General features: G+C 37.3%; 1 protein-coding gene across 2 annotated transcripts in view; it reads left to right on the top strand.

Annotated features, from left to right (window-relative positions):
• LOC117156480 (uncharacterized) overlaps positions 1-26026 on the top strand; it is a 94197-nt gene that overhangs the window by 32949 nt on the left and 35222 nt on the right. The window contains exon 1 of one of the 2 annotated variants that reach the window (XM_033333523.2): positions 6690-7029. The exons of the other annotated variant lie outside the window; for it this stretch is intronic. Within the exon in view, the coding sequence (XP_033189414.1) occupies positions 6744-7029 (286 nt within the window). The 5' untranslated portion in view covers positions 6690-6743. Of the gene's footprint in view, positions 1-6689; positions 7030-26026 lie in introns of those variants that run through there. 2 annotated transcript variants of the gene reach the window in all.

The following is a 26026-nucleotide window of genomic DNA, read 5'->3' as shown; positions in this document are numbered from 1 at the left end:
TACACAGACCTTGGAAGTAGTCCCGAATTAATCTAATCGGTATTTACCCAACCTAATCTAACGACCGATCGCTCATATATTTTTTCTTTCGAAAAGTCCAAATCCTGCTCGTTGGATTTCTTGTACTTTGAACAATTTCTCTAAACTTTGCCTTGCTTGTTCCTTTACCTTTTCCTAGCTTTTCTAGGTTATGTGCATAGGGATTGTGTTATTCTCTAGTATAGGATCACAGTCGTCAGAGTGGTCGTAGCACGTGAATAAACTCGGTTATATCGGTCGTGGACAGATTGATGTACAGTTCTCCCCTCCGACATCTGTGGCTACAAAAGGGCCAGTAAATTTGTGAAGGATCCCGGCAATGGCTCTACGGTTTGTTTGTGCTAGGACGCTCGATCTTTCCGGCAAATCACTTTTCGCCCCTCCCTTTCACATTCGATCGTTACGTCCATGCGTTAATTAATTGTTCAAGGATTGATCCTTCGCGATTCGTTTCGTTGGGTTAATTTGAATCGAAAGGCAATAGAAAAAAAAATGAGGAAAAAAAATTTTACGTAATAAACGACATAGATGGAAAGTAGGGAAAATAAGAAGTTTCACGAAATAAAACAATATCGATCGCGCACGACGGTGGTAGACGGCCATAGAAAGAACCATTATCGAACGTAAGTAATTCTGCACCCTTCTATTATAGGACGGCATTGAGATTGGCACACCCCGACCAGAGAAAAATCCGGCTTGCTCCGCTTAAAAGGGGTTGTCTTTGTGTCTCGATTGCGTAAGATCAAAAAGGGCCGGGAGGCTTTATACGCGCGATTTCGAGTCACCGGCGTCGGTCTACACTGGCAGAAACTCTCGGCAAACAGATTTCCGTTCGAGTTTCAATTTCAATTACGCTTATCAGTCGTGCAGTAGTTAAAAACTGTTCGGTCGACTTTGCTTAATTCTGGAATAATCATGTCTATCGATATCCTGCCATTTAACGGCCATTTCATTTGCCTAATTAATTTTCCTTATAAATGGCGTAACTTGTAAAAATAGAAAAAGATAAAAGAATAAAAAAGGCAAAGTTTAGATAGATTTTTCGAAACGAACAAAGAAATGTGTGGATCGATTTTTCACTTAGAGATTCCTATCTACTTACGTATAAATTGTCTATGGTTTATGGTTACTTATAATTTTCTTATAAGAATTGTTGTTCGTGGTCACGATTATTCCGAGGAACATTCATAGGTTTAGAGCCGCTTAACAGTTTCATTCAATTAACCTGGCAGCTTGACAGATGTAGATTACAAGAGTGTATCGTGTCCCGGCTGTGTTTTGCGACACACGGGTGAGGCCCACCTGACTGCGTCACAACCGTGCTTTACGTATGCCTCTGTGGCACGCGAACCAGCAAACTAACCTCCCCACTCCTGCTCGAACTTCGCTTTAGTTGACTTTAGCCGTTGTAACAGTGTTTAGTCGCATCATCAATCTCGACCGCGACTCCCTTTCTTACGTCTGTATCTAATAAGGACATCGTGCATAGAATAATCTGTATTCTAATTATGGTGACCTACCATCTACCGATTATCTTATTTTTTATTTATAAATATCGGCCTCCTAGGGGTTTCAAGAAAGAGCCAAGAAATAGTCAGGAAGTTTTAAACGTTTGTTCTTTTCAAGAAAATACTTTTGAGGAAGGCCAGTGTTCTGGTCTTGTATCAGGAAACAATTGTATTTAATTGTTGACGTCAATAGATTGACGATGGATTGACGTCGAATCTTCTAACAGCTTGTCGTTCTAGGGTCGATTTTAGACTATCGAATCTACCAAAATGATGTATTTCAATTGGATGATTACTAAAAATATATGTACAAGAATAAATATGATTATATACCGCTATAGTTACAATTGTTTATATATAGTGTATTCAAACACACACTAGGTCAGATTTAGCGTTAAGGATACGATATTTCTATATACGATGTTCGATCGATTTTTAATACAGGATAAATAGTTTCCGAATATCGTTCTTAACTTCTCCGTTCGGTACTTGACCGATGGAACTTTTTTATTCGAACGAATTATTCCATAAGTCAGCGTGCACGCGCGTGTGGCGCGACGGAGTTGGCCGAGGCGATTCTCCAGACGTTATTTAGTTAAAACAAATATGTAGTGGGGAATTGAAGCGATCGCGATTACACTTCGGCCTCAAAGTGGGATTCGTACGAACACAGATGTGAATCGAGCGTGTCTCGTGATCCGTTCCGAGGACCGGAGATCCATTCTGTTTCGTCGCTTCGAGTATACGAAGGACGTGCTTCTTATCGCGATCCACCGTGTGTTGCAATCCAAACACGCAGTTAAACGGTATTGTTTAACTATTTCCCAGGAATTGTTTGGCCAATACCGCTTATCGAGCGAATGACAAGCTGCGATCAACGTTCTAACTATCTTCAATATTCTTTGTACTTTTCAATTAACCTATTAACTGCAGAAGTCGAGCTTACAGCAATTTCATTATTTAGAAATCCTTTAATTCTTTACATGTCATTGTATCTCTATTAAAAGTAAAGTATGTATATTATGTTCAGATTTTCAAGAGATAAAAGCGTACTAACCAATTTGTCTGTATGGATTCTTAATTTTACGATTATAGAGGTTTCTAGGCAGAACAATCCGATTAATGGATTACATAGAGAGATTAATATGATAGGTTATTCGAGGAATGTTTACGGGAAAGACCGAGGTAAACCAAGACGTTTTTTCTGGAAAATACTTTTTATCGAGTACCGATAAATTTATCATAATGTAAATAAGATTCTTCGAAAGGTTATAATTACGATTCTTAAGAAACTTCTTATCGTTGGCAATGATCGAACAGAGACACGTATTTCTACATTTATTTTAAGAAAAAGTCGTAATATCTTTTCGAAGAAAAAAATAACAAGATTGAGAGTCACTGTATCGCGCATTGAAAATCACTTAGGGAGCGATACTTTTATCAAAGCAGACTCGTCATGTATGTCGCGTTTACGCTACATAGAGACGGTGTTCAGCAGCGCCACGCGCCTATCGGGAGAATTAACTGTAGTTTTAACGTGGCTCCGACTCAGAAACGAGGCGGTCCACGTCCCTCGATGACGACGTCGACGACGACGACGCGATGCAAAAGGATACAAGCGTGTATGCGTGTACACGTGACGTTTACACGCATACACGCGGCTCTCTTCTACTCGGATGCACAAGAGGCGTTCGGGAAGTAGGGAGCTCCAAAGATAGCGTTGCAATTGCTTTCGAACCCTTTTGAATACCCTTTCCACGTTTATTTCTGACAGGCCGCTCGTAAAATTCGTTCCTTCTTCGTACGCGTACGAAATTAGGTTACCAGTCAATGAGAATGTTTTATGAATATAGCGACTGAGTTAAAATTACATCTTCTTTTCTTTCTCTTTGAAAATATACGAACTTCTAAATTGAAGTATTAATTGCGTGACAATTACTAAGTATTAGTGAAACTACTAAACGATTAAATAGGATTCTTAAACTTAACATGCACGTGGAGGTACGATTTATAGTACATATAGCTTAAGAAATTCATTTCCTCGAAATATTCAATTATAACCTGTCGTAGCGAAAATTCTTTGTGTTCGAGGAATCCCCTACGAACGTGACACAAGGAAAATCTGTTAAAACAGAAAGAAATTCGATGAACTCTTGCACCAAATTTTTCCATCAACGAACCAGAAACATTGGAACGTCGTTCTCTTGGTTCGACGACAGGAAGATTCGAAGGGCGGGATACATTTTCGAGACACCCTGTGTGCAGTCGCACTATTCGTTCGAGGGGAGAAACCTCGGGCATGCACACAGAAAACAGAGACGGACGAACGAATGGAAAAGGAGGCGCTGCGGGTCGAAAGGTACGGGAAGGAGGAAAGAGTGCCGCACGAGCGGAACGAAAATGAAGCTACGATTCTTTGCCCCCTCCTCTATTGCCTCTGTCTCTCTCTACTACCGTCAGCACGACTTCTCTTTGTTTATCTAACGCGAGAACCCTGCAGGAGAAGAGGAACATCGACCAGGACGGTGACATAAAAGTTGAACGAAGATGCACGACACGAATAACATGTGCCACATTTTCGAGTTAAACGAGCTGCTCCCTAGTTTTTATACTCTGACTTCTGACCAATTGTTTTCTATTTAGAAATAATTTATAGGGTTCTCTTGTACAATGCAATATTATTAACGAAGTTTTACGTGTTGTAAATAACAAATTATATATATCGGTAGATTCTTTTCCATGATTGGTAGTACTTTAATAATGAAACAAATGAACTTTTACAAGTAAATTTTACAAATTAGAAGTTGTTCGCTCATTTGCTTAATGTAAAATTGTACTATTTTGTGATAGAAGTCTGTAGCCTGCAACACACTAATATTACTTATTTATCAAGAAGTAAATAAGTGTTAAGAAATTAATAAACGTGAAGTTAGTCAGCTTAGCTTCTGAAAGACTGATATATATATATGTATTTTATCATATCGAAGAAGTGATTTTCGAAGAACATGAAGAGATGTTAGAATTAAAAGAATTGTTACGGAGTTAAAAATTGTTTTTTAACGCGATACGTGTGGATAACGAATTTGCTTATCGTTTCTACGAAGCACACTCTAGCAACTGAGTTATTCCACCGATCTAAACATGGCGAAATATTAATAAGATTTTTTACAGCCGTATCAATTGTGACGATAGTAACTTCATACGATAAGAATAGTAGCTATACATATATTGTAGTTTAAATCGTTTGTGAGACAGATGTTCGAACTTGGACGTGAATCAATGATCACCGATAGAAAACGATATTAAATACGCCATTTCTTGGAAATACAGCGCACGAGTGATGTCTTTGCTGTTCTTTCCGCATCGCAACGCTTCAAAGAAGCACAACTTGGGCGAGTTCTTGACATGGCTTAAAATTCGTCCCGTTTCGACCTACCCGATAACCACGTAAATTTACGAGCTTCTTCCGTCGGGACTATCGATTGGTTTTTTGGTAGTCTCAAGGCCGGTCGAGATAGAACATTTTGAAGGCTCTCATAAAAGCCCAAACCTATGTTTTCGACAAAGAATGCTATTAACCACAGAGGGTAGCGAATACATTATTTTTGTTGTGTGTTGTCGTTGATATGTATGTGTGATTTTTCATTTCACTTTTCTAATAAGTCTATAAAATTTTATCAACAACCAAGTGAAGGATTATATTTGGAATGTCCAATAGGGTTGGGCTGTAAAAATAATAGTATTTACCCTCATAACATATAGAAGGAAATTTTTGGTATTTTATTAGTTTTGATATATCATCAAAATTGATTATCATTATTGAAATTGATTAACTGTGATCTTCATATGTTAAGCAAAGAATAGTATTAAATTACACAAGTCTGGAGACCTCATCGGGGTTAAATAATTCCTTTCTGTCGATTCTAAATCTCATTCGTAATTACCATTAGAACTATTTATTTTTAAACGATCATATAAAAAGGATAATACAACATCGTTTAAGTTTCGGAAAAGAGAAATGAAATAGCAAAATATGTGATGGAATGGATCGGCACTTTCCCCAGCGTGTTTGCGAAATGCATGGATCGCAGAGGATTACTCGGAGTTATAACGCACGTAAGAAGGACAAAATAGAAGAGCAAGGCGGCGACGCGGAATCTATCGAGAGAGCACACCACTTTCGTGTTCTGAAATCCTGCTCGACACGTACCCGAACGCACACTCTCTCGATGTCGCTCGCAGCAGCGTGGCGGCAACGTTACGATGGAAACGCGCGCGCATCGCCACCGGGACACGGATATTTCTGTGTGCATTAAGTGGCGGGACAAGCCAGACACACAATAGACGCGTATCAGGCCCGAGACATCGACCTTCGAGTAGCCAGGTAGACATCGCCACTGCTTTCAAAAAATACGTTTGAGAAAGATTCGTGATCTTGTAAGGGCTAAACGATTACTAAATTCGACAAAGGACTTGATCTCCTAAATATTATGACTGTACGAGATAATGATAATTGAATTACACAGAAATTGCATCAATAAATTACAAAATTGGAAATTAAGGAAATGTGATAACATTATAAGCATTATTTTTTGTTATTTACTTTGGAATTTATTAGTATTTCTGTATATTATTTTTTTGTTATAAATAAACTTATGGAGGAATGAAATTTTCATTTCGTTCGATTTCGAAAGAAATATGCTTTGTTACCTAGTTAGAGGTTAAAGCGACCACTTTCTTTAGAAAGTATGCTCAGTGCATAAATATCAGCTGAGATATCGCAGTAAATTTTTATGTAACGAAAGAACTCCGCGTAGAAAAGAAAACGGTTTCTAAGTACAATAATAATAATAATAATAATAATAATAATAATAATAATAGAAGTTCTGTTTTCATTTAAACGTTTAATAAATCTATGTTATACTCAAATCACGATACCGGTACAAAGGATAGCACTCTTTTACACATGAGTACTTAAAAACTGTTCACGTGCTCCTCTATGTATCACAGACGTCGAGGTTAAAGGGGCTTGTAGATCTAGTCACGGTGAGAAGAGTCGCGACTCAAAACAGTATAGAGACGCCTCTGCCATATGTCAGAACGGGACAGACTACGTAGACGGAAGGATGAACCAGACGAAGAAGTGAGAAATCTAAGTGAGAGGTCCTTGAAACCAAAGAGCGAGTGAGCGAGCAGATGAATGAGCAAGTGAAAGATCCTGGAGATGAAACGGGTGTATGTAAGAAAGTGAGCGAAAGGGAGCTACTTACGGTGCTTGAGCGAGAGCAAGATGGCGGCCGAGATGGAAGAGGACGCTCGATCGAAATGGCGTGGCAAGAGAGAGGAGGAAAAAGTAAACAACGCGCGAGCAAGAAACGGTATAAACGGAAGAAGGAACAAAGATCAGGGAGAAGGAGAACGTGTACACGAGGAGAAAGAGAGACAGAGGAAGGTTGCCGAGAAGCGAATCGGCTAGAAGCAGGTAAGAAGGGAGCGACCAGCTGTTTCCTTGTGTGACGTCACGCAGGTGCCTCACGGCCGGTTGGGGGAACGAAGGTAGACAGGTGGACAATGCTCCTAACCCTCTACTCGTATCTGTATCCTGTTTTCCACCGTCGTTTCGTATTTAGCCATTTTTTTAATCGTATTCTCTTTTGGTCTTTTGATCTTTCGATTATTGCGACATTAGAAAGAAACTTTAATCATAGATATACGAAGTATAAACTGCGGATGCCATATTAAGAAAATGATTAATTAAAAAACTAATTAAAAAAGAGATAGAGATAAATAACGGGGTTCCCCTATCACCGAAGACCACGCTCTTCACAAAACATCCATGGTCTATGTCTCTTATGTCTATGTCGTTAACTTAACTTCAGCTTTTACGCGTTTAGTTCAACATTATGGAAGCGTTGGTAAGGGTTCGTTCGAACGAATCAAACTAAAATTCGTTTGGTATTTGACGTTTCAACCTCGTGTGCTTTGGAAATGTCACATTGTCTGTGTTTCAACAAAATATATACCAACGACTTTATGGAACTTTTGCTTTCGTTTCGCTTAACAGTATATTACAATGCACACTCTGTCATGGAAATGAGCGTAGCATCGTTTCATGGTTAAATACTGCTTACGAAGAAGCAGGACGATGTAGCGTGGCAAAAGGAACTCGAGACGAACTATTAATCCTAGAAAAAGGTCGTTTCTTTGATTAGTCGAGGAAACGCGTAAAACCGTGACTCCAAGTCCTGAAGGGAGAAGCCGTTGGGAGATCCGATGCAGCCATCGTCCAATGGCATCCATCCCACTGTGTCTGCACGCATGCGTGTTCTTTGTGGCTATGCACACACGCATTCACGCACGTGCCGTCGTGCACACTGACACGCGTCCCTAGAGGGGAAATACAACCTACATATTTCGTCGAAGAATCGACCGAACTACCAGCGAACTAATACCGCGGCTGATGTCTCACGAGATCTTCCGATAAACCGACATAAATAAGATCATCCACGTTCAAGTAAGCGTTGTAGAGTTTAGTTGGAAGGATAAACTTCTTTAAAAGATACATACATAATTCTTTAAGATTGCTGGTTAGGAATTCTTTCTTCCGAATTTACTTGATGACCATCCATCTTTCTTTCTTCTGCAAGTAAAAGAACAAGACTATATCCATTCTGAAACGTTCGTAGCATTCGAATTTTATAGATGATCTTTTTTATATTAAATGTTACAGAATTTAAAAACAACTTCCAAAAAATAATTGTTTAAGATATATTTTTAACTTTCATCTCGTAATTGTTGGAAGGTTTGTCCAAGAGCAGCCTTTGTGTACAGACTTATCGATTTATGACTCTTGTTTCGGTTCATAAATATGGTGGTTTGTGACTGTTGACGTCCAACAGTCGTATTTCCAAAAACGTCTCCGTTCGAAGACGTTAGGCCACGCTCGTATTTTAATAGCCAAGAGACGACTATGTCGCGTAGTTCGCAGATTGACATGTTCGTGCCCGCGAACGACTCCGCAGATTGGGCCTGAAGCGATTAATCACGAACATTATCTTATCGCGAGTTGAATGCTCCTATCAACGATGCGTCGCAAGCAATCCTCCGCTATTGCAAGATTGTGCAACATCGTGCGGAACATCAGGCTAGATCCACCAATAATGCAGAAAAGCGTTGTTCCACTTTGCATTAGACCCGTTTATTTCATCAAGTAATTTAAACATTCGCGTTTCAGGCTTATAATTAAGTTTCTTATATTTAAAATTTTTCAAATTGGAAAAGTACTTTTTATATTCTCCATACCCATTTCCTTGTTCTTGCCAGTTGTATTTTATTCGATGTATCTATTCGTCTCTCAATTGGCGAATTAACAAGACTTAATAAGAGACTTATTATCTCATAGAACTATTTGTCTTTTCTATGCTAAATACAAACACATATTGATTACTACTAAACTCAATTCAATTATTCAGTTATAAAATGTTCGTCGTTTCCCAACAACAAAATCTAGAGTTATCACAACACGATAACATTACGATCCAGTGATAACGTAACCATAATAGGCCGCTACAAATTCGTTCCAAACTGAAATTTTATGTGCTTTTTTCCAATAGTAAATCTTAAAAATTACCATCAACGCAATGGACATTTATAAAACATGCTTAATATCTAAATTTAACAAACAGTTAACAAACGGTTGTCGCAACAAAGGATTCAGGAGCGATGAAAGCGCCGCGTAACTACAAAACCATCAATTTGGATAACGCAAGGTCTTGCCATACTTGGCTTCGAATTCCCTAAGTAGGCAGGTATGCGTATGACTAACAGTGTCTCAGCGAGCAGGCGTGCGGCTCTCTCTGTCCTTGTTTAATGCCTGTCGTCACCTATAACTCTATCTCTCTTACACTCGCGCTCTCCCTTACAATTAGCTGTCGGAAGTATAGGAAGGATTACTCACCCAAGCACATTGTTTTCATTGTCCCGTGATCTCGGAATCGATAGGGTCGAAAACAAAAACGAGGAAAGGACGTTTAAGTTTATGGGCGCCTATAACTTCTCTTTGAAAATGGGATTAGTTACATCCTGTACTAAAAAATTCTTTATTTAATTTGATGCGATCGATACTTTATTAGGTATATTTCTACGAATTGAGGCTATTAAAATTTCGATAGTTCGGAGTGACTTCGAAGTGATCTACATTATCCTTAAATATCACCGATACTTTTGATTTTTAACGGCACGTTGAATTGATGAATTTGCTGTACATATTGACGAAATTGGTGTACGTAATCTTTTAACCCTTCGCAGTCCAAGCACCATTTGACGTTCTATCTCAATCAGTTCATACTCGATTATCTATTTTGAAAATCTATTCATAATTGAAATGAATTTTTATATTTTCATTTATTCATTCACTCGGTATCATCTCTATTAGATTAATTTGGAACATAAAGAATACAATTGTTAAAGCTGAGAAGAATCGAGTGGAATAGAATAAAATGGAATAAAACAGAATGACGTAGAATGTAATAGAACGTATTTAGACATATGTAGAACCACGAAGGGTTGAGGCGTGTTTTCATCAAACACCAAGTCTTTTGCAAAAGTGTTGTCGGCCATCGAATGCGTAGCTATTTAAACAGCTGCCCCGCGGAATCTCGCATTTGACCTATAATTAAATGCGCTATTTTTCGCCGCACGCCGATTTCACTCTTCGTGTGTTCTCGAGAGTTTCTTCGAAAATTGCGCGCTCGGAAGGTCACAGATGGAACCGAGGAATGATCGAATTTTTCCTCGAAGTTTTTCTCTTCTCGTGAAATACGCGTTTACTAGACTCGGTCCAGTTTCGTCAAAAAACGTTACTTCCGGGAATAAACGAACGTTCCTCGTAAATTGGAAATGGCGGAGGGACTTGACGAAATTGGGCCTGATGTTTGCTGGCCGGGCAGTACTCTTAGAATTTACAACACTGTGAAAATACCGCGCTTCAGTGTCTGTGTATATTCAGTGACTCATTTTATTAATTTATCTTATATATGTTCTATAAAATATTCACAAATATCATTAACATTGTTCATTGACACATATTATTAACATAATATTAATCTGAACGTAACTAACATTAGCAATATTTTTTAAATTTTCGATAGGATATCAAAAACACATTTTTCATCCGAAAATCAAATAAAAAGATAATTTTGATATAAGATTGGTTAACAATGTATCGAACTTAAAAAATTGCTTCTCTATGCAAGATGGAAAATGTAACTTATCATGTTCTTCATCTATAAAAATTATACAATGCAATGAATATTTTGTTTAAAAAATATAAAATATATCGAACAGAAATTTAAGAGGTTAGATTATTCTTTAGCTCTCCTGGAGACAGACAAACATGGACAGAGACCGCTTCTGTTGCGAGCCCTTGGATTTGTAGTAACTTTCTTATCGTTTCCAAGGATTCATCTCTAGATAGAGGAATTCGATGGAGATGGAGGAAAACGGATCGTATTGTACGCGCGTGCGAGACCGCAGAACCCTCGCGCTCTTTCTAATCAAATATTTCGCATCGTTAAGATACGCTTAACGAGCGAGAGGGGCGATTTATTTTCGTCCGCCTTGGCAGTGTCTATCATAACATGATTAACTATTCGCCAGCGTCAATTCCCTCTAACCGCTAGCTAACTAACTCTTTGATTCTTAATGAACCGAACAAAACAGTAATAACCCTGTCAACTTTAATACTGTAATTCCGTGCAGGTTGTAGTATTGTTTATTTTATCTCCAATGACTTACTGAGAAAGTATTACGTTATTATCACATAGCTGAAAGTATTTGAACGCTTACAGACATTTTTTATCGATATATATACTATGTGTTATACAATAGACTTAGAAATTATATTAGTACTGCGGCAAAATATGACTATTATGATTATACGTATTGGTAAAGTTTGAAAGTCTACAATATATAGAAGTTACACAGGGCCGCAATTACCATAAGGCGCATTAGCTTCAAGCAGGGAGCCTCGCCCTTCATCGCGTTACATTTTCAAACTTAACTTTAAACCTTAATTAGGCCGCATAATAATGTTGTGCCCAGTACTTGCAAAAGTACGAATACAACCTTGAAGTTGGAAAATATTTAGTGTCAGTATATAGAAATCAGCAAATGAATTACACAGTCAGTTATTGATTATATTAATAAGCTACAATTTTTGGTGGAACCATCTTTAATGCTTATTATATGTTGAAGATGGCTGTTCGTTCTATATACATACGAATTTTTAATGAAACCTGTTCCAGTAACTAAATATCTTGTTATTGCTGTATATATTTTCAGACTGATTTCAGATTTTACCAATATAATAATGTTAATCGAGTCTCATTACAGTACTAATGAAATTTCAAAATATTTTATTAAAAACACAATACGCACAAAAAAGTTTTTTTATTGGAGATGTTGAATGAGTTGTTGTAGTACTATCTAAAATGCTAGTCAAATATGCCCAATATACTAGTTAAACGTGCACGTTTGTAAATGTTATGAACTGAATTTTCACAATTCCATAGTAGTTATCGATCAGTTGAAAGCATTGATATACGAATTGGAAATATTTCATTGCAACTGTGTGATCCAATATGTAAAGTTATAAATATACTGCAGATGTTTATACAAATTCATATTTTTGAGGGTATAATTAAAAAAGTACAGATTCGATAGAAAGTCGTTTTATCCATCAAGTATTATGGAAAGTACTATATTTCCAATATTTTATATATTTTTTCATATTATGTACGTTCTATGCAATTCTGCACTTTCCAGTTTCCTGTGAACGCAAAAAATTCCGCGGTCAACTTCTCAGGTAGAAGTTTCCCGGTAATAGTTTGGGTTAGGTTCGATGGCGGTTCGAAAAGTAAGGTTCCAAGATGGTTGAACGCATCAAAGCAGAGCAATCGGTGTCATAGAGTGGTATACTGCAGTCTTTATTTTCAGTGACACCGGTGTCTATTTTTAACTGGCTTTGGCCACCTTCGAAAGCGCCTCCTCATCGAACATTGAATTCGATGTATCGATACTCTAACCTCTTACTATTGACCGTGCAATGTTATTAACCTGTATTTTTCACTCAAATAAAGGAATGTTTACGACTTCCATTCCATAACAACACGCAAACGAACATATACTGGCTTACGAAAATATTTGAATACTGATAGAAATCTTGTGTTAATAGATTATGTGCGTTATACAAAACCTTATGAAATTTCATTTGCATGATAATTAAACAGGATCATCATGATATAGAAGTTAGAAGATATTATTACGAGCATACATTTCACGAAGATCACCTATAGTATTTGAACAATCTATTACTCATTATACATTAATCAGCCGCAGTATCTTTACCAATTTTACAACTAATTCTATGTTTGTGACCATTATTCATGTTGTATATTAATTCCTTATTAAATAAATACGTATATGTTTGCAATAAATATATTGTAGTTTCTATACATGTTTTCGAATTGATTTGAAATTTGATCAATATAAATAACCATGACAAGCCCTGTCTCGTTAAAGTGCTAATAAAATTTCAAAAAGTTTCGTATAACTAACATAATATACTCATCAAAATTTTCTATAGTAAGTATATACGAATATTTTCGCGAACCACCATAACCATCTATTTTTGTATTGACCCATCGGATGGCCTTAGGTAACCCTATATTTAATAAACACACATGATAAATACATGTAATAATTACACATGATTTATACTCATCAAAGTATGTCCTCTATGATTGCATCTATGCGTCACCTACATGTATATTCAATTTAGAGGAAATCAGTGGAACAGAGTAGTAAATCTTGCGTGTACGTCAAAGAAATGAATCCATTCTTTCATTAGCGTGCGGTTGCGCTGGCAAACGTAACTATAAGGTGGTATAGACATAGCACAGAGTCTCGCGCGGCTCTCCCGTATCCTTTTCCCGTGATTACAATGCAGGGACGTACGATCGGCGGTACTGATAACAGTGTTTACAGAATCTGGCCTGGCGTTATCTTCGCCAGCTTCCGCAACGTCCGTGCTTCTTTCATAAACTCACGCGGAATTTGTTAACCTTCCATTTACGTTGCTTGACACAGATTAGCGAGATTTTCCTTAGCTAACCTCTATTTTAACCTTGACGACGAGTAACGACATCCGCACCATTACCACATACGCGTAGGTTTTTTGAAGTTACTAGATTGGTTATTTGTCGTGTTTCTGTGGATATTCTATATACGGTGGTGGTTAAAAGAAAGTTACACACTGGAAAGTTTAACTCTGTGAATGTTAATAGCTTTTGCATTAAATAATTTCTACTGTTTCCGCGATAGTAACATATTTGGGGTATAGTTACATTTAATGTTGTCAAATATAATGCCATTTTGCAAAATTATGGTGCCTTTCCGTAACATTTATCTCTTAAACGTGTACAAAACAACTTGTAGCTTTTATGTTCATTTTTAAATCTGTTTTGAACTTTATCGACACAATCGATAGTCGATAGTCGAGTCTCATTACAGTAGTAGTTTCAAAACGCACGATATACATATTCGTAAAAGGTTTTTACAAATCCTCAAATTCTTTCGTGAGCCATTGTGCGTAAGTGAAAACTATTATCCTTGCACAAAGATGATGTTATAACAAAGAATTTCAGAATTGTTTGAATAATTCGTTGATCGAATAAATGCCTAAAGTTTTTACGCATGGCATAAAATTTGATCGCGATATGATTTATGAAGTTTAATTACCCTTTAGCGTTTTACTTTTAAGGTTATATACCGGCAGTTGAAGGGAGGTTTGAAATTTGAACAGTCCAGATATGATCAAAGGTAATCTCGTGAAGGAAAAATTCGATTCGACGCATGCACTGGTCGTTGCTACAAAATTGAAACGCGAATAAGCGCTCGCAAAACAACCAATATACGCTCTGATAACTCCACGTTTTCCGATAGGTTAGGTCAGGGACCAGAGTAGAGACTAGAGACAACCTTTCGAATCTCGATATGTATCTATCTATACGATCTTTTTTCTGTTTTCATTCAGTGTTCATTGCCACGGGATGAGGATACTTTTGTTTTCTTCGACAGATACTTTGTTTATAAAATGTCAAAATACTGTACACGCTTCCTGAAACGTGCTTTTATAGAGAACAAATTTGATCGATTATTTTATGATTTATTACTTATTCGATAACATTTTAAACATCAAACATAAAATATTCTTACACCTTCAGCAATACTTTACATTTTGTATATCACAAGCTACAACCAGTATTAATAAATATCTTCGGGTAACATGAACGAATTTAGTAAGAAGAAGCAGACGATGTTTTAAAAGCAAATTTTACTATCCGACGTAAAGGCTGAAAAATGATAAAAGACCAGTTTATAATCTAAAATTTGTAACTTGTCAATTCTCAGTAATATTGCTAGTTGGTGAATTACTGTGCAATGATCATATCGCTAATTGGATTCATTATCTCTTATCATGATGGTTACATAACCTCTACATTGACGATTAATACTGTTGCTCTGTAGCGCGGTTAATATTCGTTTTTATTCGATTGAAAACTCAATATCGCAACTTGTCTGAATTCACTATTATTGTTGTTAAATTATTGCGCAGGGGGGCTGTGATATTTTAAAAAAGGAGCGTAAAATACCAAAGTATTTTGTAAGAAATTCGTCGATCGTTATAACACGATATAAACATGACGCTGAGTCTCTAATGAAAACGGTCGAACGCAAGTGGAAAGCCGTCCTCCGTGTCGCCTCTCCGGCTTTTCTTCTCTTTTTTCCCCTCGCTCGTTTCCCCACCCACCCTCACTCGACATTCTCCCTCATTCTCCTTCTGGCTCCATCGACTTTTCTAGGGATCTCACGGATAATGTATAGCTTTCATTCCTAAACCATACAACCCATGTTCCCGCCGACTCGTAAGTTCTAATAAACAATAACTTTGGTTTGCAGTAGTTGCGTGGAACATTTGCATTTTTCTTCCTCCCCGTCATTTCTTTCTTTCTTTCTGAATTTGTAAATGAAACCGAGGAGATATTATGCGAGTTTAAAATTACGACAAAACATGCAAAAGTTGTTTGAAAATACAATGACGTGCGAAAGTATTGGAACACTTATAGTGGAACGTTTTCATGAACATATGTTGTAGGTTGTATGAAATATTTTGAAATCTTAGTAGTACTGTTATAAATAGACTGCGAGTATCTATACAGAAATATACAGGAATTTATTTCTTATAATGGTACATAAAGAGAATAGCAACTAAACAGAAATTTGTTTTTATATAGTTTTGCATATTATACTCATTCTGTGCTTTTTTGTGCATTTTTAAATTTTCCCTATATACATAAAAATCTGTAGTCTAGCAATTAGGCTCGATTATTGTGATTAAAATTTTGAATCAATTCGACAGATATACATACATATATAGAAGTTAAAAAGATAATTATTGCAAACATACGTTTATACTAAAAAATTAGTATACAGCGTGAACAGTGATCTTAAACATACAACCACCGCTAAAGATAGTGACCCAATGTAGTGGTTTATTAATGTAATGAATAATTCACAGTTTAAAGATTTTGATTATTTCTGTGAAGTGTATGCTTGCAATAAATATCTTATAACTTCTATATACATTTTTAGATTCGTTTCGAATTTTACCAAGACAATCATGATCGAATCTCGTTACAATAATAAACTTCTAAGACGTTTTATATAACATACATAATATATTGATCAAAAATATACAATTTTTTAAATACTCTACCGAGCTGCTGTATAAAAAGTAGTTTTATGAGAAGAAGATGATAACCGTCGATAAATCAGGGTATCGATTAAGAGTACAAATTAAAATGTCGATTTTACAAAGCGGAGAGGTTAGGATCCAGTTTCGTCCAGCGCAGACGGAAAGAAGTGAAAGTTAATTTTTAACCGGCCGTTACAAAAGCATAATTGCACAGTTAGCCAATCGGGCGATCATTGTTTTGAACGGAATGATAGATGCCATCAAACTATCATTAAAGTTGCGGTTACGTAATTGACTCGCGTCGAGCGTCGGAGTGGTTTGCATCTTTCTTGCGGATAAGCCCGTATGTGTATTAATGTGTAACGCTACCACTGCTCGCTCGTTATTAATACATGTCGAAGAACGTGTGCCAGCGATCATGATTTATTGTCAGTCAACCACTACCATTTATGTGTACTCTGTCAAGATTAACTTCTTCGTTGGAAACGCATTCATCACTTACACAGATCGTAATTAATGTCAGGCTTTAGTTGATCATCCAAAAGAATTGTATTTCCATGTAGTATATGTATTTTCTTTTTCAATATGCAGTAGCTCCCGAAAGTACTATTTGAAAATTATGTTGTTATCATTATCATATTTATCATCATTATATTATTGAAGTTTAAAATAAACCTAGAGATAGCCAAATGTATCTAAACATTTTAAGGTTAATTATCCATATTACCTATATAGCGAAAGCTCTCGATATTTAGCGAAACCATTTTTAAGACTCATTATGTATTTAAGATAGGTGTACATAATACACATATACTAATTTTTTACGAAGTGTCTTCTAATTTCCATATACATTTTCAACTCGGTTTCAAACTTTATCAATATAATAATAATAATCAAGTCGCACTATAACGCTAATGAAATTTTAAAATGTTTTAAACAACGCATACGATACGATTCGTAAAATTTTTCTATGTTAGATGTTTCAACACCTTCATGAGTCGCTCTATATCGATAAAAGTGAAAGGTGCTACAAATTCTACGTTTGATCCGAATCTCTAAAAATACTTAATAAATTCATTCTCAACGTATCTCAAGTACTTTTAAGTTTCGTCAGTCATGAAAGCACGCGAATGTTTCAGTCGAACGCGACCTTAAAAAAATGAAAAAAAAAAGAAAAAGAAAAGAATCAGGCGTTTTTGATAGCGTGATTCAGGTAATACGAGCGCAATAGCATATCGAGCATGAGACCATCCATGCTGATCGATCTTCCGGCATGGCGCGACTAACTGTGAAAAGCTGGTGGCGCCGACAGCGCCGCCGTCGTCGTCCTCGTTCTGTCTTCATCGGTTTTCGGTGTAGTTGGTGTCGTTTCGTTCGTGTAAACACAGTGTGCGGTGTGTAGTCGTATCGTATCCCTCCTTCTCGCGACCTCCTCCGATAACGAACGTGTTTTACGCACCACACCAAAATAATCCGATTACCGGGCCAAGCTGGCCTTTAAAAGGCGCCTTCAAAACGGGAAAAGGGCGGGAAAAAGGGAGGTCTTTAACCTCTTTGACTCGCTTTGCCTGTTTTACCTCCGATTCCTCGTCAAGTTTTAATGAACTCGTCCTAGCCAGCTTCGCCTAATCAGATTCCTCAATTTGGAAAATCGCCAACTTGAACTAAATTCCCATGACGTTTTAGTGTATTAATTTATTATTATTTATTTTTTTAAATTCATCTCCTCTCCCGATTCGTCAATCTGTGAAATCAGAAGCGCGAACTGGATTCCCTTAATCCAATAACCGATTACTCATTTCTTAAATCACAAACTTCTACGATTATAGAAAATTATCAAATAAAAAAATAATTTAATTTTCGTGGAGATTTTGATAGGCATTGCACTAGAAGCTAGATCTCTAAATAAAGAGATTGTATCCGAGAAAGAGATATTTTATTTTACGTAAATAATAATATTTCAATGTAATAGTGTATTATTTATTTTTTTATTTTCTTTCAAAATTCATCTTTTGCCCGGTATCGAAAGAATTTCAACAGATTCCGATGCATTCCGGGAATTCTCAACCACCGTAGAATTTCTTGGTCTACCTGAACACCGTTTCCGGTTTGTTCACGCGATAAGAGTCAGGAATTTGTGTTTTAATCGATGGCCCCCGCGGAATTCACAACGACGCGGTCGAGTTAATAAAACGTTTCAATTATTTATCGACCCTGCTCGCTGAAATTAACGAGTCGCTATTCGATATCGGATATTCGAAATAATTGCCATTGTGTCCTCTAAAAAGCCTCTGGATTTATAGCGTCTTCCGCTGCACGAATTTTCAGTTAATTTACATAACGTTAGGTGAATGTCGAACTGGTAAGGTAAGGATCACTCTTAACGCGATCTGTACCGAGATCGAAGCTTCTCCTCTGGAATGTGACGTTCCTTCTTTTTCTTCTCTTTTTAATACATTCATTGTTCAGTGAGCTTAGCAATGAACGAGATCTTCAATTTCCAATTTCTTTACGTTACCATATTTCTCCAGAAAGTTCACGATTTTAAATGCACTTTTATGTCTACTAATACTTTCTAATATTGCAAATAGAAAACTACAGAGGGAAAGACGCGATAAATCACGTTTCCCGTCGTCTGCAGCAAAACAATTTAGAAACTCAGTACTTACATATCCTTTTATTTAATTTTTAGGCTAACCATATATATATTTCTCCACTGTGTCATGACTTTAAAAATACTGCTCTTGCCAGAATATTAATGTGCTGAAAGACATTGTGTGTCTCAATATTTTGATATCTTTGTCTTCTTCAAATCTTCGTCGATAATATCAATTGTAATGTGATATTGAAATAAAAGAGATCAACAGAATTATACTTGTTTTTGTTTTTAATTAAATTATAAATACAAATATTATAATTATGTTTTATTTAAAAAAAAACGCCTATTAATACTTAAGTTATTGATGTCTAAGTTAATTAAGAAATTTAGAGATCATGAAATATTGTTTTATCTTCTTTAAAATTCTTATAGAGAATTATAAGCAACGGTTAATAAAATGGACGGTGATTTGACGTTGGTTGGACATCATTTTTAAATGAAGCGCGCGCCTGAACGATCAGGAGAATAGAGGAAGTGGCAAGTGGCAGGTGCGCGCGAAAAAACGACCACGACCGATATCTTCGGAACGCCTGTTTATCGATTTGCCAGACGACCGTGTACAATACCTCTTACTACACAACCTGTGTTTCCACGAAGAGCACTGTGATCAGATTTCGAAAGATCGTGACTTGTTTACTCGGACGCTACTAAAAAATAAGCATCGACTAACTGTCATTTTCTGTCTCCTTTTAATTACATCTTTCACGCATCTGTTTAATGTTATGAAATTAAAATGTTGAATTTTCAATCGAATATAAACAAATTTTAACCACGCCAAAGACAAACATTATTTAGTGGTCACTGTAGAGATTATGTGACACTTGTGACAGGAGATTATAAAAACTGTAAGATTCATATTAGGGATATCTGGGCTGTTCTACAAGATTTAGGTTATAATTTTCTTCCTTACGATTTTGCGATTTTTTATCAAATAGGATAATCAGATGATTTATTATTTTTAAAATTTTATTTTTTTTATTATCAAATTTGTTAATGCTATGCAAGGATTGCCCGGAAAATTGACGATGAAATTTAGGAAAAGTTTAAAAGTATTATACTTTTGTAGGAAGGTTCTCCTTTCTTCTCGAACACTTTCTATTAGCCAATGCCAGATTTTATTCCTTAATCGCTACACTTCTACGTTCGACTGCAAGCAGTATTTGTTAGCACATTCAACATACGGCACATAAAATCGAAGAGGGGTTCCTGGTGGCAGAAATCGATCTTTCTATAACGTGTACTCATTTATCCACGCGTTATACGTAAGAAAATAGGAAATCCCGATGACGCGTAAATTCATGTCTCCCGCGTTGAAAGTATTAAGTAGTTTTTTTGTAAAAGTACATAACAAAATATGATGTAATAAAACGATTTCTCAGAAAAGCTACAAGTCCTTGTAACTTGTGACTTGTAAAATTTCCCCAATAATATTAACTCGATTGTCCAAGGCGGCCAAGGATTGTTCAAGTTGATAAATGATGTAATATTAATACTTGAAAAAGATATTAAGGAAAAGAAAAGAAAGAAGAAGATGGCGAGAGAGGATTTAGTGATCAATTAGCAATAAAACAGATTGCAGGCCTTGGAGAGTTTACAGTTCTCGAAAGTCCCAGGCCCTCTATCAGTAAAAGAGGTTAGTAGCCGTGGTAGAAAATAGGGGCTGGCACATAGAGAGCAATGGAGCCGAGGTTCCATTGAGAACCGTCAAAGCAGCCCCTACAATCACTGGTGGAGGCAGGTCGAGGGTGCACCTCGGTTAACCCCGTATATACGCTATTCGAAATAATAATTTCCCACGTGTTATTAATCCATTGTACGCTTCGCTCTCCAGCAAACAAAATCTTCGATACCTCGTGTTGATTTAATTTCAACTGTTTACGTCCATTGCCGTTCGACGCGATAAAATTGTGGTCTTCTTTCCTTCTTTACCACTAAAGTGCGGTTACTTATTATATCGTTTATCTTACATAAGGCATTTACATAAAAATATTTTTTCTTGTGAATACATTATGTGTATCGTACAAAACATTTTGAAATTCCATTACTAAGTCGCTGTGTAACGAACTATATAGAAAATTGTCACTCATAAAAATCAATGATTCGTCGTCGGTCTCTGAAAGTTTAATAACGCAAGGGAAATGCAAAAAGGACGGGAGAAATAGAGAAATGGTAGCAGGAAGGAACTAAACACGCTTTCCAATATTTACGAATAACCGCACCCGATTAACTGGAAAGCCGAAAGCGAACGAGTGTTTGAACCACTGCCTGGAGGGGGCGAATTGACCCCCGAACCGCTATACACGCTTAATGTAACGCAGGCCAGTGAATTACAAAGTGACCCAGCAATCATAGTCAAGAATAAAATGTAATTGCTAACCTTTCGTTTAACGTATTATATTAAATAAACCGTGTCTAAATTAATCATATATACGTCTTTATGTCTATACATTTATATTAAAGAAATATATATATGTCGGAGATGAAAGGTCATCGGGCCCTCCCTTTTGGAATGTTATGAAAAACCCCAATAGCCTAGCCAGGCTAGGTTTTACTTGTACGTGGAGTCATACGTGTATCACATCGCATTCGTCATTCCGTTGATCGTGGATTCGTTATCGAAGCTGAATTCGTTGTCATCGACATCTCGACCATCCGATCGCCGCCATTACTTGTAGCCTCTTGTAGTGACCACATTTGTACCAATAAATATCAACTATAACCGCGATGGTAAATTCGAGCGAAGGTTCGTCAAACGCCCAAAATTCCAACCTTAACCCGATATATATATATATATACCTTATTATCCCAAACGTCTAAAATAGATTAATAATATGAGTTATGCAATCTAGAATTAATCAAGTAAAATTCAACTGATATTGTCTAAACTTATATTTAGTCACCAAGCGACATAATATTCAGAAAATTAACAGTACTGGGTCTATCATATTTCCCCCCTCCCCATGTTTTTAAACACATGTCACAAAGTCAATAAACAGAGAGAGAAAAATCATGAAGATTTGGTGCACGGTAATCTGATTAGATAGAAGTGGTGGCTGAAAGGAAGGATCGATAAGTTGGCGAGATAATCGGCGAAAGAATCACAGCGACTTAACCTATAACGTTTAGTGGCTCGGTAAAAGATGCGAACTCCTCGTTGGGAGCTCGAGAAGCCTTCTACTAAATCTTAGTTCAATAAACACTCTATAGAGCGTGTTACTGGAATTACCCGGCGTTAGTCGGCTCGCAGATTAGTCGAGAGCTTAACGATCCCCCTGAGGTCCGATGGAAATCGACCGTACGACTTGTTATTCAGGGAATAAGATGATCGCGCGTCATTAATTAATTTCCAGAAGCCAAAGCATTTAACTCTTACTATTTTTTGCGTTAATCTTCTCTCTGTTATCGTCTGAAAACTTCGATTAATATAGAAGCAACGACTACATCATAAAACAAAAAAGGTAAAGTTCATAGCGTTTTTATTGTTGATTTTTATCAAATCACGAAACGTTCGAATAAATACCGCGTATAATGTGGTCTCGCCATCGTACATACATCGCGATCTAGTCTAAATAAAACTTATTTGAAAACTTATTCGTTATAGATGACGCAAAGTCTAATTCTAGTTCAGTCTTTCTTAACCGTTTCTACGAATTTTTCGAATGACCTAATGCAACATGTTAATCGAATAAAGTCGAGTGCCAAATCGATAGAGGTTAACCAAAGACACAGGGCAAAATAAAGGGTAAATTCGGGCGTGTCAATCGGATAAAAATGATGGGTGCCGGTGTAAGTGGTTAGTTTCTGTGCAGAATGCGCATAGAGAATTTTGAAACATCATAAAAATCGATCGGGCCACCTCCTCCTCGGTTAAACCGGCTGTTCACAGATTGCCGGTCCACACTGACACGCCGAGAACGCAGCAACTGCGTTGCCCGTGTGCTCGTACTCTGGCGGCAGTGAAGAAAAAAACAGACGAATAAAGGCCGAACAAAGAGGGAGGAAGAGAATCTATAAGCGAAGAGTGGATGTGAGCCCGAGTGGGAGCGAGAAAGGTGACGAGAGAGATGGCAGAGTCAGTGTGGCGGAGGGACAAACTGAATCGATGAATAAGCTAGAACGAACGAGACAGAGAAACAGAGGGAGAGGAATGTCTGACGATGGAGCGAGCGAGAGAACGGAGTAAATATAATATAACCGGGGGAAGGAAAGAGAAGGAAACAAAGTGAACGAGAGGAGTGTGTAAGCTCATCACTCAGCGGAAGAAAAAGGAGTGAGTTGCCGATCGAGCGAGCGAAATGAAAAGGGTGGAAAAGGGATGCATTACCTGAAGAGAAAGCGAGACGGCGAATCAAGTGAAAGAAAAAGAGTGGACGCGTGCGATGAAAAAGAGCAGAGGAGAGTAACAGAAAATGAGACTTAATGAGAGGAACAAAAGTGTGCGCGTTAAAGAGGAACAAAATCATATGAGTTAACGAGTGAGACAAAAGGACACTTCTAGAAAAAGTAACGCGAGCAAGAGAGAAAAAGAGGGGAAAAAGGAACCACGTGACAATCGTACAAGGAAGAACGGTAAACGAACCAGAACAAAAAACTTTCTTTCTCTGTTTTTCCCTTTAGAAGAGAGGGCCAGAGAAAAGAGGAGTGAGAAAAGCGATGGTGAAGTTCGAGGAACGAAGTAGAGTAACATTCAACCACACGTACTCGTCTTTCCCTTCTCCGTTCCTCGCACGTTCTCCCCTCTCCGTTCTCGCGACGAACCTCCACCTCTACGAAGCGAGAGAATCTACTGTATTCGCGCTCTACGTCCGCCCGTGTATTCGAGCTTCGCGTATTCGTTGCAAACGGCACACCGTTAACGGTACATCGCGTTCGTTACAATTATTACAAACATTCGACTCGACTACGGTTCGCCTCCAGCGTAATGGCTAACCCTGATGGCACGATACCGTGACGAGTTTCGAATTCCTATCTTACGTGTCATCTATGTACTTTGATTCTTTGTTAGATTTCGATTTTCATACTTTAAAATAGTAGAGATTAACTATAACATTGACGGTATGATCGTTAACGATCTTCGCTGGTGGATAACGTAGCTTCAGCCGCATCTTCCTTTCCATTTTTAAAGGAAGAAAGATCTAATTGTTTATTCATTGGGCTAACAATACCGAGGAAAATACGATTGCCGCGGTTCCTCGACATTCCTCTGATTTTTTGCAAATTATTTGCCTCGAAGTGTCATCGATATTCCGTATTTCCGACGCATCTTTCGAGCGGGAACGATATTCACTGGAGAAGGTGGCTTGCAGGAGAGCTGGTCGATCGGCAGGAATTAAAATATCGAGCGTCTCGAATAGAGGAGCGCGTTCGGGCATCGAGCGAGACGAGAGCAGAGAGACAGAGACGGATAAACCAACAACAAGGATAGAAGAGTCGAGTAGTCCTGGCTTACTCTGTCCTTCTCGCTCTTTAGACTACGTCGAAACCTCTTTTCGTCCCTCGCTTTCCTTCTCTACTCACCGGCCACCGAAAGAAAGATAGAACTCCTTTTTGTCCTGAGACTGAATAATCCTTGTCCAAACGATTTTAGTCGATGTCTTCAGGTAATATTATTGAATGCCAATCGACAGATGATCCTTTCCTATAACCTTCGTCGCTTCTGATTTGACAGATGTTACTCCAGATTAGAAGTTACTATTATAAAATTTGGGCTCATTTCATATGTCTAAAATTACTGGAAAGATATTAAAAATTACTCTAACACTGAAATATGCATTAAAAATTTGATTTAAATATTATCTTGTAGCACGGATTACGAGTAAAAGAATAACGTGAAAGCAACCTGCAATCCTTCGTTGGGAAGTCCGGATCTCTTCGGAACAATTTTGCACGTCCAGTACCAGTTGGAGGTCGTACTAGAGATATTCTCGTCCTCCATGTTGAACCAAGACTCTTTATTCATGCATTTTATCAGCTGACCTAATTCATCTGTTATATTAAATTTTCAAAATCGTAAGAAATACATAAGGCAGCGAAATCATGAAACAAGAAATAGGATAAAGGCAAGAAGAAACGAAACGAAAAAAAAGCAGAGGTAAATACAGTTTCATATAATACGTACAATATAAACATTTTCAGATTAGTTTCAAATTTCATCAGTATATTCATAGCAGTCGTGTTTTTTTATACATAGTTATAATGAAATTTTAAAACGTTCATATAGTACACACGATATACACATAAAAGTTTTCTATTGTAAGTTGTCAAAATACTTTGGCGAGCTACTATATATGTGTGGAAAAACGCGAGTCAGGATTCGTTCGTAGTGAAACGTTGCCACGCTGGTGGGAGCGTTGTACTCTGGCTGTCTTGTAATTGAACAGACACGAGCCACCGAACTTCCTGAGTCCGTTTCAGCCTGAGGGAGAGAAGGATCCCTATTTCTGGTCTGAGTTTTAGGCCCGATTCTACAAGCTCGCCACACCGGCCCAGGATTAGACGCTTGTTTGTCCTCGCTGTAGCATCCTCGGGTTTTGGTTAACCATTTCCTTAGGTGTCACTATTTTTATTCAATGTCACGCCCGTCATTTTCGACCACTGAGCCCCTACACAACGGATCTACGCTTCGCGTCTACGTTAGAATTAAGAAATTTCCGTTGAATTTTGATGCTTTGAAATTTGCTCGCTTCAAGAAATTTCTTCAAGATCTGATTTTTATTTCTAAGACGTTATTCTACTCGTAGGAATACTTTTAAGAAAATGTTGACGTTTGGAGACAGAGTGGACTAAATATAGAATCGAGGAATTTTTCTGACGAAAGCCAAATATAAGAAACGTTCATATGTGTGACATCGGTTGGTTTATCGTCGAAGGTTGCTTTCAAGGTTAGGGACTGCTCGTACTAATTTATTCAGAGATATTCATGTGATGAAATGTTTTATCACTATAATATATAAGTATTTAAATGCTTTGTTAAATTTTATAAATCTTGAAAAAAAATATAATAAC

This window comes from Bombus vancouverensis, chromosome 4 (assembly GCF_051014615.1).
Source record: "Bombus vancouverensis nearcticus chromosome 4, iyBomVanc1_principal, whole genome shotgun sequence".
NCBI classification, from domain to species: domain Eukaryota; kingdom Metazoa; phylum Arthropoda; class Insecta; order Hymenoptera; family Apidae; genus Bombus; species Bombus vancouverensis.
Note: the sequence above shows the minus strand (reverse complement) of the source record. Positions and strands in the feature narration are given on the sequence as shown.